The following is a 17,701-nucleotide window of genomic DNA, read 5'->3' as shown; positions in this document are numbered from 1 at the left end:
CAACTTGTCAAGCAAAGTGAGACGGTAACTTTTATGCCAATGTATTTATTGTGACGTAGCTCATTAAATATGAGCGGTGTTAGTATTACAAATGAATGTAGGTGTAGTTTATAATTAAATATGAAATTATAAAACTAGTACTCCCCTGGTTTATTGGAGAAGATGTTTGAATTCGGATAACCGTTGACACGTTGACCTCCGCGTTATACAAAACGTTGCGTAGATCACGTAGAAGGTGTGTTTCACAATTATTTTCACTTTTTTATCAATAAAATAGTTAATAATTACTAATATTTACTATTTTAGCACTAATTAATTAATTTTAAAATTTAAAATCTAACAGCTGATGTTAACTCCGCTGTTGACACCTGTCAAGTGATGTTATGCAATTAATGTGCTTTGAATGTAATTTTTTTCAGTCTTTAAAATATAATAGTTAGAAACAGGTTGCCTAGCGGAGATGCTGTAGCAATAAGGCCACCTTTTATGCAAAATTTCTTAGTTTTAATTTACGTAGTTTATAAACTTATAAAATAAGAATTACTTACTTAATAATTATAAATTAATAAGTTCACAAGTATCGGCAAAAAATTCAACGGACTTATGTTGAATTTTGAAGGTAGATAGATTACTATAACATTGTTATAACACGTTACAATGGCTACTTTGTCCCTCAAATGATTGAATATGTAAGTTTGTACCAGTTTTGAATGGGAAAATTTTTGAAAACTTTAAAAATGACCTATTGATATGATTCCTATGATCATTACATAAGCCCTTTTAATTACCAAATGCCATTCGTTTATAATAACTATTATCATCAATTTAAATGTTATTGTTATATTTTAAGGCAACTATTGTAAAGGTATTTCCAGTAAAACAAAGCATAATCTTAAACTAATATATTGAACTACAAACAAAACTAGACAACTACATTACACCTTCTGCTTGATCACGTGCGGCAGATCGTATTTCCCGCGCACGCACTTTAGTTTCACGCCGGGACAATCTTTTACACTGAAAACGAATAAATTAGGAAATTAATGAAATATAATAACAAAAGGTTTAGTAGAAAGATTAATATATTGATACACGATTCTTATAAGTGTAAAGTATAAAAAAAAATATGTGCGTGTACTAGTGTACACACGTAAGAAGTGAAACTTCTTTATGACCTTATTTTTCAAAAACAACATAATATGTATAAAGAAAAAGGAGTAAGACTTGTTTGCAAAATTATTTCTTCAAAGTGAAGATGATAATTAATCATCGCTTTTATCTAAAGTAGGTACCTATTTCATTGGAAGCATTCATTTCAAATTGTTAAAAATGAAATTCAGTTATTAATTGTTATGTCTTTTTTATAGATGTAAAAGCTCATTTATAAGCTATAAGAATAAGTAGAGTTATAACGGGCATGAAACACCATTAAAACTCGAAAACGGTTCGACCAACATGATTTCTAATCTGTTTGATACAGACTTTTTTAAATCCGCCATTACCTTATGTTTCACAACCCTAAAAACTACTTTATTAATGAACTAGCAGTCCGCGCCGGCTTCGCCCGTGGTACATATTTCGCAATAAAAGGTAGCCTATGTTCTTTCTCAGGGTCTAAAGATTATCTCTGCCAAATTTCATCAAAATCGGTCCAGTAGTTTATGCCTGAAAACCATACATACATACAAACTTTTCCTCTTTATAATATTAGTATAGATAAATAACTAAAACTCACCGTCCAACCCTAACAAGCACGATATTATGCTCTTGCAAGTTGTGCCCAATACCGGGCACGTACGCGACCATCTCTTTGCCGTTCGACAGCCGCACGAGCACGCACTTGCGGTTCGCTGAGTTCGGCTTCTTTGGCTTCTTTATAAGTGTCTTTAGTACTACACCCTGGAATGGTTAAGTTGCAATTGTAATTACAATTAATATCCCTGGAACGGTTTAGTTACAATTGTAATTACAATTAATATTCCTTAGAATGGTAAAGTCGCGATTGTAATTACAATTAATATACCAGCAGGGCTATTGCGTATCTCATTTGACATTTCATAGTGATGATAACTTTGCACGGTGCTCAACGATTTGTTGTCAAACCATGTTTTTCGTATTGGCTATTTTATGTTATCAACTGAAATGACGTCATGAGCACCAAATCAACTTGAAAGCCACCGTAACACATTTGACAGGTGTTTTTGTATCGATAGTTTATAAAGTGGTATTCCGTAAGCCAAGTGACCATCAAAAGGTTGATCACTATATTGCTGTGAAAGGAACTAGTATTGAGCAGTGTTTTGTAAATTCTCAGTGATCGACACTATAATCCGGATAAGTTAAATATTAAAAATATATGAACAAAATATAGGAAGAATAGCACGTATATGATTTAACGTCTTATTTCAAGTGATTCTATACTATAATCAACAAAAAATATAAAGATAACATTGAGTTAATATGTACTATCAACTATGATAGATAATAATTTTTTAAGTATAAATATATAGCCATTTTCTTTTTTCCAAAAGGTTTTTACTGAGCATTGAGCAATAGAAGCGTAGGTATCCATATAATTTATAAAGTATGGCCCGTGCTTTTTTACTTGGATTTGCGGAAGAAGAAAGAAAGAGGAAAGCATTAAGAATTGAAAGGCGACGCTTACGTGATGCTAGTGATCCTGTGGTGATCCTTTATAGCTGCCTGAAAGAGAATTTATAGCGAATTTTCGTTTGACAAAGGCTGGTTTTCAACTGGTGGTGGAGATGTTGAAATAGGAAACATTTTCCTTCATTGAATGTATTAATAGTAAGTCTAAAAATATCCATGTCTTTTGTTTTTCCTTTTTTATGTGTAATTTATTACTGATGACTTACAAATCAATAAAATTACTATTTAACATTAATAATCTGTATTACGTTTAAAAGACATTAATAACTCATTTATAAATACTTAGATATACCTACATAGAAAATAATACAATAATTAATGTATATCTTTTCAGTTATGTGATTCCAAATTAAACATAATGTATGTGGAACAATTATCATTAAATACTAAATCTTCATTTAATTTCTGTGAGCATCATATGAAGTATGCATAGAGTATAAAATATTATACCTGTTTTTAGGTGACTCAGGATATGCGCAATGGCCCTGGATGATGACACCAATATTAGGAGCAGGACCTGGGGACACCTGAAGAATACTATACCAACCTTCATTGCCTTGTCAGGAATACTGTTGAACGGTGTTTAGTGTTATTCAAAGCACGTTGGAGTTGTTTGTTGGCCCATAGAGTACTTCATTATGATCCAGTTACTGCTGGTAAAATAGTGAATGCATGTGTTGTCCTGCACAACATTGCAAATATGCAGAATGCCAAAATACCCGAAATACAGGCATGTCTCAGGATTTAGAGGAGAGGATGCTATAGTTGAGGTTATACAAGATCTTACCAGAGAACAATATTAGTACAGAGACTATGGAATTCAAGAAGATGATATGTTAAATAAATATTTATTGTGCTTAAAAATGTATTAGTTTTAACTGAAAATTATTTATACTTGTATTTGTGATTAAACATATTTTCTTACTTAGATAATATTATAGCTTCTAATCGAATATGACAATATTTCTTGTATAATTTATAAATTATAATACATTGTTAATGCTCTGATATAAATGTGATGTAGTTGTCAATTAGGTAATAGTTAAGACAAGGTATTTAAGTAATTAAACTTTTGATATCTAAAAAAATATTTTTTATTTATTTTTAAAGAAATTTACACCATAAAGATTGTGTTAATTCAATAATTGTTATTTTTAGTTAAATCTAGACAGTTATTTATGAAAAACTCAGAATAGAGTTATAAATAATTAATAATAATAAATTACACTATTTAAAATCATTTTAATTTACTAATATATATATGTATATATCTTCCTGTATCTTGGTAGAGTGATGCAGCTAATTTTTCTATAGCAGCTGTATGCCTTTCCTCAACAGCCAATCGCTTGCTTTCCAACTCATAGGCCCAACGAGGCACTCTCTCATCTTGGCTTACTGAAATTACAATATAGAATAGTAATTCACTTACATTTTCAAAATTAAATATTGTACTCAGTAGTTTCTTTGAGCAACTAGAGCAACTATTTTCGATTTCAATACATTAAAAAAAATTGTCACAATTAATTAAGTATATAAACTTGTTACTCAACTAACTATCTATAGTTTATAGAAAGGTAAAACACATTATTACAATAACAAGTATATTTAAAAATAATGGATAATTTAATGGGAATTAAATAATATTTATGTACCTAATTCTCCTCAAGTACTGTTTTCCGACAAATCTATCTAATTTAGAAGCTCTCATGAATAGTCATTTTCAAAAAGAGATTAGTTAAAGATATAAAGACAATATAATTGTGCTTGAAATAAATAACTTACATTTTATTAGATGTAAGTACTTTAAATAGATTTTTGTTAAACATTTCATAAATCATACAAAGCAATATAAAGGATACAAATATTAAAAATTTTCAAATTTATATTTAAATTAATGTTAATATTTCTCTAAAAACAAGGGTTATAAGACTTACCTCAGTTTTATTCATTTGTTACTGTTTCTAACTTTCAAATACACTTGTGTACACAAGACGATGACCAAAATTGTAATTGTAGACAGACCAAAATTCAAAAGTGTTATGAATTTAGCGCCATATAAGAGTAAACATTTCAAATCCCAAGTGTTCCGGTTAATATAACACGTAAGATTTAAATATGCTCACGTATTTATGGAATATACGACCAAATGTATATATTTTTAATTTTGCTGCATAATGTCGATAAAAAATAGTGACGTTCGGTGTCATCGTTGATAAGCACCGTAATACACCGTGACATGATGTCCACTTATTAAGATACGCAATACCAAATCTTTAAATTTTTAGTGGACATCAAAGTTCAGTGATCATCAAAACTATGTTGATCACTTGATGTGTCAAAATTAGACAATAGCCCTGCTGGAACGGTTAAGTTGCAATTTTAATTACAATTAATATCCCTGGAATGGTAAAGTCGCGATTGTAATTACAATTAATATCCCTGGAACGGTTTAGTTGCAATTGTTATTACAATTAATATCCCTGGAACGGTTTAGTTGCAATTGTTATTACAATTAATATCCCTGGAACGGTTAAGTTGCAATTGTAATTACAATTAATGTACTTAAACGTTAATTTAGTATTGGATTTCTGAAAATAACATAATACATCTAACTTAGGAATTGTTAAAGTGTTCTTCTAGTAGGTATAAAATGTATCTGCCATACGTCAATGTTTAAAATCTAGTTATTTCCATAAAATTGAAAGTTAAAAAAATAACAACTGTTATGTACAAAATTAATAAATAAACATGCAAAAATCTATCTGTAAGTACTTAAAATTTCGGGACAATCGGATCAGTAGGTTCGGTAAAATAACATAGAGCTGACATCACTTTAAACCGATAAGTACCTCAATACATCAACACTACTTTATTTAAGCAAAAACCACGTAATCCGCAGTTTTTAATCTATATTATGCAAAATAATTTAATTCTTATGAATCGCTTTTGCGTGAACTATTGAGCTGATCACAAACTATCCTGATCATAATAGTCGTAAGATTAATGTGCCTACTTTTAAATAACTAAATAAACCACGAAGACATTACCTACGTCCTACACTCCTTTTAGATTACTTCTTTTGGTATAATATATTACCTTTGCAAAAGGATTTCCTTGCAGTGGATTTCTAGATTTCCTATATTTGATGTGAGGTCCCGTCTTGTGCATTTGCGCGAGGGACGCCATGGCCCTCGAGATTAAACCTTGGCCTACTGCTGGCTGGCTGGCTGCTGTGGCTGCCTGAGTTATTGCTGAAAATCATAATTGTAATTGTTAAAATACACGTGTGCACACGTGACTGAAATTAATCTACCATTATTTTTTTGCAGGCGTAAGTTAGGCTGGTGATTGTTTTTGAAAATCCTAGGTTATCCTATTCACATTAACAAAGTAAGAAAACATAGAACATATGGCTTGGCATATGAACATCCAAGCCTTTTATTTAGTGGATTAGGAACAGTTATTATTTTTCCATGTTTCATATTGTTTATGACAAAAGGACAAACACTTCACCGTTATGTATGAATAGGCAGGTGCTAATACGCCACTTCGCGGATTATCTACCTCGAGAGATACCTTAAATCTTATTACAGGTGAGTAAGGTATAAAATGTTTTAACTCCGGAGCCTGAATTTTGTAACAATTGTATAGGAGGCGTTCTGGTGATTGTGTCAATTGTAGAGCAGGGATTAAGCTGCAAATGAAAGGGTTTATCTTCCGCATACAAAAGTAGACTTTTCGTGAATAAATTGTAAGATGTATTCTTTTTCATTCATTTCTATTAGAGGTAAATTTTGGGGAATTTCACACTTTATTCAAAGCTTCTTCTTGTATTCAAAATTGTGGAACGAATAATAAATAAATCCTTTATTCAATATGTATTAGGAGACTGATAACATTTTGTATAACAAAATATTTTGCATCTTTGCTCTTAAATATTTCTAGACCAACAGTTTCAATCAAATAAAAATATGTCTTATGAATTCACTCATATCTTATATCGCTTATACTTTAATAAACCTTTTAAAAATACTCTAAATTACAGTGCCTTCCGTGTATTCCAAAATAAAATGAACACGCATGAAAAAGCTACTTGATAAAAACCCCTTGACAAATCTATCACATATGCACAACAAAGGGTGATTCCCATGCAAAATCCGCAAATTTTGCAATTCACACAGCTACATTTCCCGCAAATTCGATAGCGGTACTATGATTGACACATTCGGGTCCATTCGATACGGTCTGCACCAAGTGTGGTCTTTGCATGAAAGGTGCTGTGTGATCACACCTTTATCGATTTATTGATGAGAGTAGCGGTACATGCACACCTTATGTTGTGGGCAAGAACCAAGCAAAAGTTCACCTAAAAACTTATGTGGCTTTGAAATTACCACAAACTCTGAAAGTACTGGAATTTGAACTTAATTTCAGGTTGTTTTCAGCAATAAACTTTTTATTTTCTAAACATGATAAGAAAAAGAAATAAAACTAGTGAGATAATCGGGCTGTTCCGAAACTGGTAAGATAGCTAATTATTGTTGATACAGATTTTTAGACGTTGACTTCCAGTCTGACTGCCTGCATATGGCAAGACTACGCATGATTTTAGTACACGAATTCGTAGCAAGATGAATGTAATAAATGGAAGTAGGTATGTATAATACATTATTTTGTGACTATAGCTTAGCATTTTTTCCACAATTCTAAGCCGCAACGCAAACAGTCAGCTACCAGATAACCAAAACATATCCTTACATCACTTCCAGCGTTCCAAGGACACGTTTCAGACATATTTGCTGGCTAAAATAACACACGCACGGCCACTGGCCAGTCACGTCAGTGTTATTGTTGCAGATAATCCCCTGCTGTCTCCTGGGATTGACAACTTTGCATCTGCCTAGCGCAAATATTTTAGTAGAGATCAAGGTATGAGCTTAATGCTGTTGAGATTATAAAATTATGTTATGTAACTTGACAATCCATTACAGTTTGGCTGTGTGTATCGTTAAAAGAATTATAGATATGAACAATTACTAAGGCTAAATTTAAGATTAAAAATTGAAATGGCGAAGGTTCCTTAAATATAAAATTCTATTTCAACTACCGGGACAACAAACCGGGATTCATTTATTATTGATCCCCCTTTATTTATGATTTTTGTACTATACCAGCAATTGGCGATTAAGTTTCAGCTAATAAGCATTTTTTAATCCGCTTAAAACGCATTTTTATAACCACGTCATAAACTGTAAAGTATATCAAAACGCTTCCGCCCATGGCGGTTACTCAACACCAACTGTACCTGCTCTTTTTGTGGATTATAATCCGTTAATAGTGGGCATTGTCCGCAGATGACGGACACAGTTTTGAAATTATCTGCTGTCATATTCAGGGTTTACAATTTGCAGTTAAATTGCAATGGAAATAATTAAATAAAACTTTCGTGAAATGTGATATGCGTGAAAATTTAATATTAACAAGTTATTAGTTATTACACGGATCCAATGAGGACATTTGTTAACAACTATATACTTATTCTTCTAATATTTGCTATTTTTAATGCTCAACAAAATTTATTTTCATAAACGTTTGTATCATTCACCTACACATAATTAACTTTAGCACTTTTAATCTAATGATTCAAGAATCAGGATATCTAGACGCAATATTATCCATTTCGCATATATTTCTTCACGGAGACAACCCTGCAAGCCTCACTCTTGTTACACTTGCGTGCAAAAAAACCCGTATCAAAAAAATAATAGGCAAGAGTTGAGCTGCATCTACGGGAGCATTGTGTCTTCCCAGAAAGTTGTAAATCATATTTGTATAAGTAAATAGCACTCAGAATGCAACTTTATCAGATAATACCAAATCTTTTTCGCAATTGTCAACGAAAAAAGTCGGTCATTCACCACAATGATGGGCCCAAACTGCACATGTAATCCCAAAATGAATTGCAATAGTAATTTTTCATTCTCGGAAGGTGGAATTAGAGCAAAGGATTGAAAAATACATCACACTGGACAATATATTCAACAAACTTCCATTCGGTCAAATATTAATAACATTTTTTTCTTATATTGGGCACACGTCTATTTTGCGGTGTAAATGAAAAAATAACTGGGTTGAAAGATTTAATCTTAGTTGAATTTAGGAATGTTTATCTCACTTTAATCTTTTATTCGAAGCATTTCTTAAAATTACTTAGATATTGCCTTTATACCTGATTGTAATGCTACAAATTATAATACATATTACATACTCAGTAACATTTACTAAAACGAGTTTTCAATTCATCGACAAATTGTTTTTAAGGAAGCGTTTGAAGACAATAGAGAAATTGTTATTTTAAAGTTAAAGAAAATAAAATTCCGCTCCGTTTCATAAAAATGATAGGTAGTTACAGATAATGAAACGGAATCTATACACATACATAAACGATCTACCAAAAAGTACAGTTACATTTCAAATCTAATATCAAACAGTCCACACAAATAAACAATACTATTTACAAATCCGCCCACAAACATATTCGCTAAGACGCACTCAAACCACACGTATTATTGGCCGTACTTCCTTAAAAAAAATATGATCCACAATGGTCAGATCTATGAGAAAGTTTGATACATTAAACTCCCACGCATGCACCGCAGTGTACAAACTCTTTACGTCAACCCGTTATTTTTGTAGGGCTGTGTTTTCATTTTTCAGTCTATGGATGTCAAGTATTTGTTTTATGGAAAGTGTTTATTAAATAATATGATTTGTTAGTTTGCCGTTACCCTATCATAAATATTATTGAAATGCGAATTATAAATACTGGCTACTAAGCATTTAGTGTGGGAGATTGTAAAGTTAATGAATCAAATATTATTGGAGTAATTTGAATATTGTAATTTTAGAAACAGAGCAATACTGATGATTTTATAAAAATAGCTGTTCACATAATATTGATTTAAATACACTAACAAACGAGTCTTTTATTAGTAGTAATGTTACCACAAAACGTTTTCAGTGGTCAGTTCCAACTTACAAGTCATCATCCACCTATACAAGAACCTATTCTACAGAATATAGGTACATTCCGCAGCAAAATACATTTAAACTATCAATTCCAAAAGTGCAATAGTGACCCATTGAAGCCATAGTATTCACTATCATCTCCATTTACCACAAATTGACAGATCTGATATTATGTAGATATCAGGGTCTTCAATTAGAGCGGGTGCTATTGAGTCCTGCCACAAGGAAGACTTTTGTCGGAACGAGGGTACTCTGAATGAAATCGTCGTCCAATCTGCAAATCACTCTTGGAGCAGAGGTGCGACACATTTGGTTCAGAATTGTGACTGGATAGATAAGTAAAATAGAACGCAACTTTTTAAGACTATGTGGTGTGTTTTGATCGTTTTTTATTAATTAAAAGTTGTAAGAATATGCAAGAAACCTAGAATCAAAATGTTTTTATTATCCGTTTCACCTCAAATTATTTACGAATATGAATTTATTGACGGTAAAACAAATATGTAATAGTTAATACACATAATGACGGTAAATAGCATATTTCTTTCAAGTAATGGCAAGACAGGTTGAAAAATACACAAATTTGACATCCATTTAAATTTTTGCTTAAATTGCAAAACAAAAAGGTGCTTCACATCTGAAATAGCACAATATGCACAGTGAGGTGTCGACGGGATTACCGGACTCTGGTCAGTTGCTGACTCATGCACCCTTGCGACACTCGCAACCCTTATTTAGAAGTACCGATAGCAGAAAAAGTAGAGAAATGTTTATATTTTTAAAGCAAACGAATAAAAAGAAAATTACGTAACAATTAAGTACTTTTGAGTAACGAATAATTTAATATTAAATCGTCCAGAGTTTTGTGGCAGATTTTCAACACATTTAATTTTTTTTATATAGCTGTTATTCTGCAATTCTATAATATATTCTGAACAATCTCTGTTAGTTCCATTTATATTTGGTCAATGAGTGGTATCAAACTTATTAATACAATAATATCATATACGTGTTTACGTATCAGGGACTAGGGAGTCATTGAAGGTAAGGTTTCACTATACAGTTATTGTGGTAATTAACTTTAAATCAAAGCTATAGGAATTACTAAAAAGGAACTGTTTTGCTAACGCTACGTTATTGAACGGACATAATCCCGTACTATACGGAAGGGTTCTACGTAAAGACGGGCGCGACGTGTCCCCAAAAATATTACCGAAAACGCACACAATAATGGACCTTATCTCAAATGGGTAAGATATATTTTCGATTGCAGTTATAGCAGCTGCACAAGTGGCGCAGATGTCCACATTAACTATGTGACATATCCTATGTAATAATGTGTTATGTATTTCTCTAGCAATTTAGTTAATATAACCCTTTATGATGCAGTATCTAACTGTTCTCGGGGGGATTATTTGTTGACTGTCTATAATAATTGTAGTAAAAATTTCTTTCGCCACAGAGGCACCTTTTGGCATGGAAATATAGCACCAATATGGTAATGTTATGAAATTGTAAATTTAAATTTTATTTTATGACTCACTTCTATTGGCAGTTCATATGACTTTTTACTTTTTTAGGTTACAGAAAGGTTTTTTAGTAGTAATAGCAGCAGTTTCTTCGTTTATTAATGCAATAGTGCAGTAGATTAGATTTGTATGAAATTATGTATAAAATAATTATAGTGATGAAATACCTAGCATACAAATTAGTAAGGGGAATTATGATCATGCTTTGGCAAATAATGTGAAGTTTACGCTATGTTTAACTTATACAAAATGATAATTTAATATTCTGAACTGAAAAGAGACATCATAATTAGTTGTTTTTAAATTTATTAGTGAAGGAAATTTTATAGACTACTCCGGATTCAATATTACATTTCAACAGAAGAATTTTATCTAAGAAAATCTGTGTTCAGTGGGTACCTATGTATTTTCGGCTAATATTGTTTATTGCCATAAACATAATTATAATTTGCGAACAAAAACAAATAAAGCATACAAATGAAATAGTTGTAGACATTATAAATGCAGCCTGTGTGCCACACTTGCAAAACAAACCAGATAATAATTTGGTAGACAGAATTGAGTTGTAAAATATTTAAATAATACCTTTATTAAGATATATGATAAATATTTTACAATAAAATAAGTATCCCATTTTTGATTTTGATGCCATTAATTTTTACTCAACTGCAAAAGTTATGTTTTTCAAGCGTACATATGTATTTATTTCTTTGGCACCTCCTATATCCCAAACCACTCGACGGATTTAGATTTATAAGGTGTCATTGTAATCACAAATAAAATTTCTCATCAATCATTATAGGTTAAATCAATTAGCGATTGAGTATTTTGTTTTCAAAATAGTAAAGCCGGCTACTCACATACCTGTCAAAGGGGCAATATTGGATTTGCAGTTTGCACCTTTAAATCGGCTCCTTAATTGTAATGTGTATAGGCAAGCAGGGGCAATTTTTTAATTGGACTCTTTGGCTTGTTAATTGCTCCGACTGCCGTGCAACCAGTATTGCCCTTGCGGCGGTGTGTGAGTAGCCCGCTTAATAATTCTTGTTGTATAATATAAGGAGAAAAATATCATTACTGGAATTATGGTATACATCAACAAATTGCTAGTGTGTAATTATTATCAGGTTACAGGTAGATAGTGATTACAAGCAAAACTTTAATTCATCATAACTGTCCAAAAGTATAAAACAATATTTCATATTGATATTACAGCATTAAGGAATATGTGGAAGATGAAAACCCATGGAGGGTTGTCACGTTAAAACCACAGGACAATTCTTTGGCATATTATGATAATATACAGTTACATATTTTGTAAAATTAAATTGTAATACTGACATGATTTAAAAGAGCAACTATGGAGTTTCTTGCCGGTTCTTCTCCCTAGACACTGCTTTAAAAATCGGTCGTAAATATTAAAAATCTGTTATGGCAATTTAAAATTGGTTCTAGAATAAGTCTAATTGAATAAATAAATGATGTTAGATATTTCTAAATCTTTTTAATTGGTGTATTTGGATTCATTCATAACATAGGTATATGCCCTCAATAAATATTTAAATGAGTAAAAATAATATATTTAAATGAGTATACAATAAAATATTTAAGTAAATGAGTTTTGTCAATATCTTTATCGAGTTTTCTTATTAGAATTAGTAAAATGGATTAACCTAGCCCTAATGGTTAGCAAAATTACTATCAATGAATTTTTTTCATTTTTAGTTATTAATCAGAAATAAATTCAAAGATATGATGCCAGAAATAGCTAAAAGACTAAGCTTAACCAATAGAAATAATAACAACGAGATTACGTCAAGACTACGTAAAATAAAATAAATATTAATTTACCTTGATAAGTGCTGCGATGTGTTCTTATACCAAGGGAAAGGAGAGAAATTCCTTTCCTTAAAAAGTTCATCTAAAACAAATAAATGTTAGGTTAGATAATTATTTAAATTCATTTTGACACTTTCAAAACATTTCTAGGGAAAGAAGAATTGTTTAAGCAATTGTCGGTAAAAAACAAGATTAAGAGTTTACCTCGAGCACAGTTTTAATTTATAAATATTATTCTAACTCAAAAATTTCCCCAAAATCAAAACATAACCTGCAATTTCTATGATTTGACTTTGACACTTGGCAGATGACAAGTCCTTGTTTGGATATGTCGCTAATGATAAAAAAATAAGTTATCTCCAGCTCTAAATTTTATTATTTCAGTACAAATAAATTTAAAAATGATAAAAAGATCCATGATCGCCTTAATTTAAAATAATTTTGCAAGCATATTACGAGAACGATTGGCGTTATGAATACTTGATAACAGTTGTAATACTAGATGGCGCTATTTACAATCGTATTTTAATGGTAATTTTATATAGCGCCATCTATTGATGATTTTCGTCATTTAAAAATATATTTGTTTGCTGGTGGCGTCTGTCTACGGCTGGTGGTCAGATATTCCACAGGCCGCGCGTGCGCAGAATGACTACCCGTATATATTAATATATTACTCTATGGACTCAGTATAGCTAGCGAACGTATAAACTCGCCTGTATTATGGAATTATTATTAATTTCATGAATAATATCATCATCATTTTTATTTAAAACAATATTCATTTATTTTTCTTTGCCCGCGGATTCCCCCCTGATGTTACGCATTAGTATGAGTCGTTTCACCGCTGTCAAAAGTTACCCATGGCCATGTCACATTAAAACGAATAAACACACTTTCGCATTTATAATATTACTAGAGGTCCGCCCCGGCTTCGCCCGTGGAACATATTTCGCAATAAAAGGTAGCCTATGTCCTTTCTCGGGTATCAAAATATCTCCATACCAAATTTCATGAAAATTGGTTCAGTAGTTTAGGCGTGATTGAGTAACATACAGACAGACAGAGTTACTTTCGCATTTATAATATTAGTACGGATAAATGCAAAAGTAATTTTGTCTGTATATGTCTGTCTGTTACGCTTTCCCGCCAACCGATTTTGATGAAATTTGGCACAGACAATCTTTAGACCCTGAGAAAGAACATAGGCTACCTTTTATTGCGAAATATGTACAACGGGTGAAGCCGGGGCGGACCGATGGTATTATTATACATATTTATTAGTTGAATTGGGAATCAAAAACAAAGCATAAACCTGCATAAACTATGATTATTATTTCATTTATTAAGGCATCCTGTAATTATTATACATATAAGTTGTTACTCGCATTTAATTGATCAAATAAAACACACGTATTGTAACTATATTGTTTATTATAATTATGTAACATACTTAAGATGATCTGCTGCTGAGCTGTTACATCATTAAAAAATAATTATCACATGTCACCATCTGAATTTCCCGAATCTGAAGCTGAATCGGACGCTGTATTTTGGATTATTGAAGAAGCAGGACAGCAAGTCTCTTCACTCGTGCAAACACTGCAAGAAATACAACTTTTAAGCACTACTTTTAACTTACATAATATGTATTTATATATTACGTTTGATTTCTTATTTAACTTAGGACGAATTTCTCACAATAATATAAAACTTCAACTGTTATTATATTAATATTCAGTCATCAAGAACATGATTAGTTGATAAAGGAACGGTTATCGGTGAATAACCAAGAATTTAAAAATTTTTCAATGGACGTAGGTAAACTAGAAAAACGAAATATTATGAACGCGTCCATTCAAAGCATAATATGACAGTTGTCAACTGTCAGTACTTCGTGACGTTTAAAAATTAAAAACTGTACTGTCAAGTGTCAAAATTCAATTTTCGCCGCAACCACACCGCAACGAAAACAACACAAATAATTTAAATACATGTTTTTTAATACATTGAAAAAGAGTTTCAATTCGTATTTATACTGAAAAGCACTTAATTTATACAAGTATGGCTGATGAATCGTCAAACGATGTCGTCGCTATCACTTCTGATGAGGAAGATGACTCTTTTTCAGGTATGCCTTTGTATTAACTTTATATTTAAGCATAATAAAACACGACGACGAAATTTTAAATTGATGTAGGTCTAAATAATACATTATTTTACATAAATTATTTAAACCTACACCGATGTAAATTTAAGCATTATTTTATACAAAAATTATAATAAATTGTTCGCTTTTTTTCAGATAAACCAATTATTAAACTATTTAAGCGGCTTATAGCTAATGATAGCAAACAAAACACAGTACTAACTAACAATCAAATTCTCGACTTATTAAAATTAGAATTTGATATAGATATATTAGTATTACATAGCTTGGAGGTAGACATTTATATAACACTAATGAAGAAGTTCTTAAAAGACTGGCCTCAATGGGAAGACTTTGACAATACAGTGACTGAAGCAAAAAGTAAAAATGATATGAGCCTTATAAATAATATGCTACATGAGCAACATGACAATCTTAAAGATTATTTGCAATCTGTCATTGAATTAGCCAAGCCCCTAGCCAAAGAAGCAGTACTTAAAGCAAAAGAATACACCAGGAATAAAAATGAAACACCCAAAGATGACGCAAATGAAAGTGGGAACGTAGAGGCAGTGTTAGAAGTAGATGGGTCTCGCTCACAACTCGACAACCTCTTTCTGCGATCGCCAGTAGCAGGCTCCATTTTCAATGTAGATCCACAGGCTTCACACTCGAAGATCACATTGAATTCTTTCAAAACAGAAGCCATACTGAACTGGTGGAATATCAACATAGAAATACGACTACGAAACAAAGGTCCCAATTTATTGTACAAAAGGGAAATGGCGCACGAATTACGACATACTTTAGTGAATAAAAAATTACCGAAACAAAATAATCCATGCATCAAATTGGACACAGAATTAAAAGTTAAGTTATGGAAGAAAAGTCGAGCGACCGAGAGCCCTAAATTAATAGAATTTATAGATAAGATTGCCTCTATGTATCCCATAAAGGATAGCGATGTGAACGAGGTGTTTGAATTTGTTAAAAAGGACTTATTTCTTATGCCGCAGAATGTGTTTACTGCCGCGCTTTATAAGCGATACCTGAATGAATACAGCTATGTTCGTTATCACTATGTGGAGGATGATAGTGGGAATTTGCAAGACAAGTACGATATACAGTTGGAAGAGATTGTTCTACCGATGGTGAAATTCAATATCTCAGCGTTTGACGTGAAGGATTTTGTTCTGGACGAAAACAGTGTCAGTGTGGAGTGTTCCCCGTGTAAGCAGTTGTTCACGGGGCCAGCTCTCATGGCGCAGTTGCGCGAACATATGGAGGGACATGCGCTTGAAAAGCCTTGGTTGTGTTCGAATTGTGGGTTGGAGTTTCCGATGATACTGTTAGCAGAGAGATGGTGGTCGCATCGGTGCCAATGAATGTTAAATATTTTTGAAGTGAAACTTATTTAGGCGCGTTGATAGTAAAATTTCGAAGTCGCGTCATGGCAATACCATCACGTCATGGAGTAAGGCGACGATTATGGTATCTCTAATCTTATCTTGTTAAAGAAGTTTCACTTTTGACACGTGTGCTCGGGACACACGCTCTTTTTTTCGATTTTTTTTCTATTTTCACTAATGCATAGTGTGGTTAACTAGTAAGAATTAAATAATTTGTTAAGTTTCAGACAGTTATGAAGACATTTTATGTGTTGTTAATTGTTCCGATTGATATTGGTCTTCCGAAAAATGTATATTTTGAGGTTCTGTTTAAAAAAAATATTCTTCTTTATGTTGAATTGAAGTTGAAAAAAAAATAACCTTATTGTTGCATGCAATTACATCTAGTATCGAACTGAAATAGAGAATAAATGAAAATAAGTATTACATATTGTTTTTTGTTTACATTTAATTAACTAAAAAATATAATTTTTAATACAGAGTCCTCCTATCCTACTAATATTATAAATACAAAAGTTTGTATATTTGTTTGATACTCCTGCACGCAAAAACTGCTGAACCGATTTTCATGAAATTTAGCACACTACTAGGCGAATATATAGAATGTAAAATTGGCCAATTTATTAATAGAACATAGGGACAGAGAAAGCGACTTTGTTTTATACTATGTAGTGATGGTGTTTAAAGCGTTATTAACTTTTATTTTCACTCTATCCACTATGAAAACCAACGTAGTAAGTAATTTAGTTGTACCACTCTTACCAAGTCATTCAAAATCCGGCAAGATCTGAATCAGATAAAAGTACTAAGTATTCCGTGCATTACGAGCGAATTAAAAGTTGAAAGAAAATCTCTTGAAGTTTTATTGGCTCGTTCCTACGGCTCTGTCGTTTATATGGGAGTTTTAGCATAATTCTCATTTCAGCTCGTGAATTAAATCTTTTACGGTATTGTATCAGCTTAGGAGGAGTTTATTTTCATTCTGTATTACGTTTAGTACTCAATGAATACATTTACAAGTTATTGTATGTTGTACCATAGACAAATATGTTGTACTTAACGTTGTTTGTGCCTTG

At 31.8% G+C, this 17,701-nt stretch overlaps 2 protein-coding genes across 2 annotated transcripts; one reads left to right on the top strand and one right to left on the bottom strand.

Annotated features, from left to right (window-relative positions):
* Positions 1–887: 887 nt before the first annotated feature.
* Positions 888–13,367, bottom strand: tko (30S ribosomal protein S12 technical knockout). Its single transcript, XM_090103791.1, has 5 exons — positions 13,272–13,367; positions 13,080–13,149; positions 5,767–5,921; positions 1,736–1,899; positions 888–1,017 (listed from the first exon to the last, which is right to left on the bottom strand). Exons 2-5 carry the CDS (start codon positions 13,147–13,149, stop codon positions 936–938), a joined length of 471 nt encoding a protein of 156 aa, XP_089959917.1. The 5' UTR covers positions 13,272–13,367; the 3' UTR covers positions 888–935.
* Positions 13,368–14,992: 1,625 nt separating this feature from the next.
* Positions 14,993–16,830, top strand: LOC149907322 (uncharacterized). The gene is made up of 2 exons (XM_090103673.1): positions 14,993–15,198; positions 15,373–16,830. The coding sequence occupies exons 1-2, from the start codon at positions 15,132–15,134 to the stop codon at positions 16,599–16,601; spliced, it is 1,296 nt and encodes a 431-aa protein (XP_089959799.1). The 5' UTR covers positions 14,993–15,131; the 3' UTR covers positions 16,602–16,830.
* The last annotated feature ends 871 nt before the right edge of the window (positions 16,831–17,701 follow it).

The sequence above is a fragment of the Colias eurytheme genome, chromosome 7 (assembly GCF_061535395.1).
Source record: "Colias eurytheme isolate Ceu_HAF_F1 chromosome 7, ilColEury1 Martin Lab GWU primary, whole genome shotgun sequence".
Lineage (NCBI taxonomy): Eukaryota > Metazoa > Arthropoda > Insecta > Lepidoptera > Pieridae > Colias > Colias eurytheme.
Note: the sequence above shows the minus strand (reverse complement) of the source record. Positions and strands in the feature narration are given on the sequence as shown.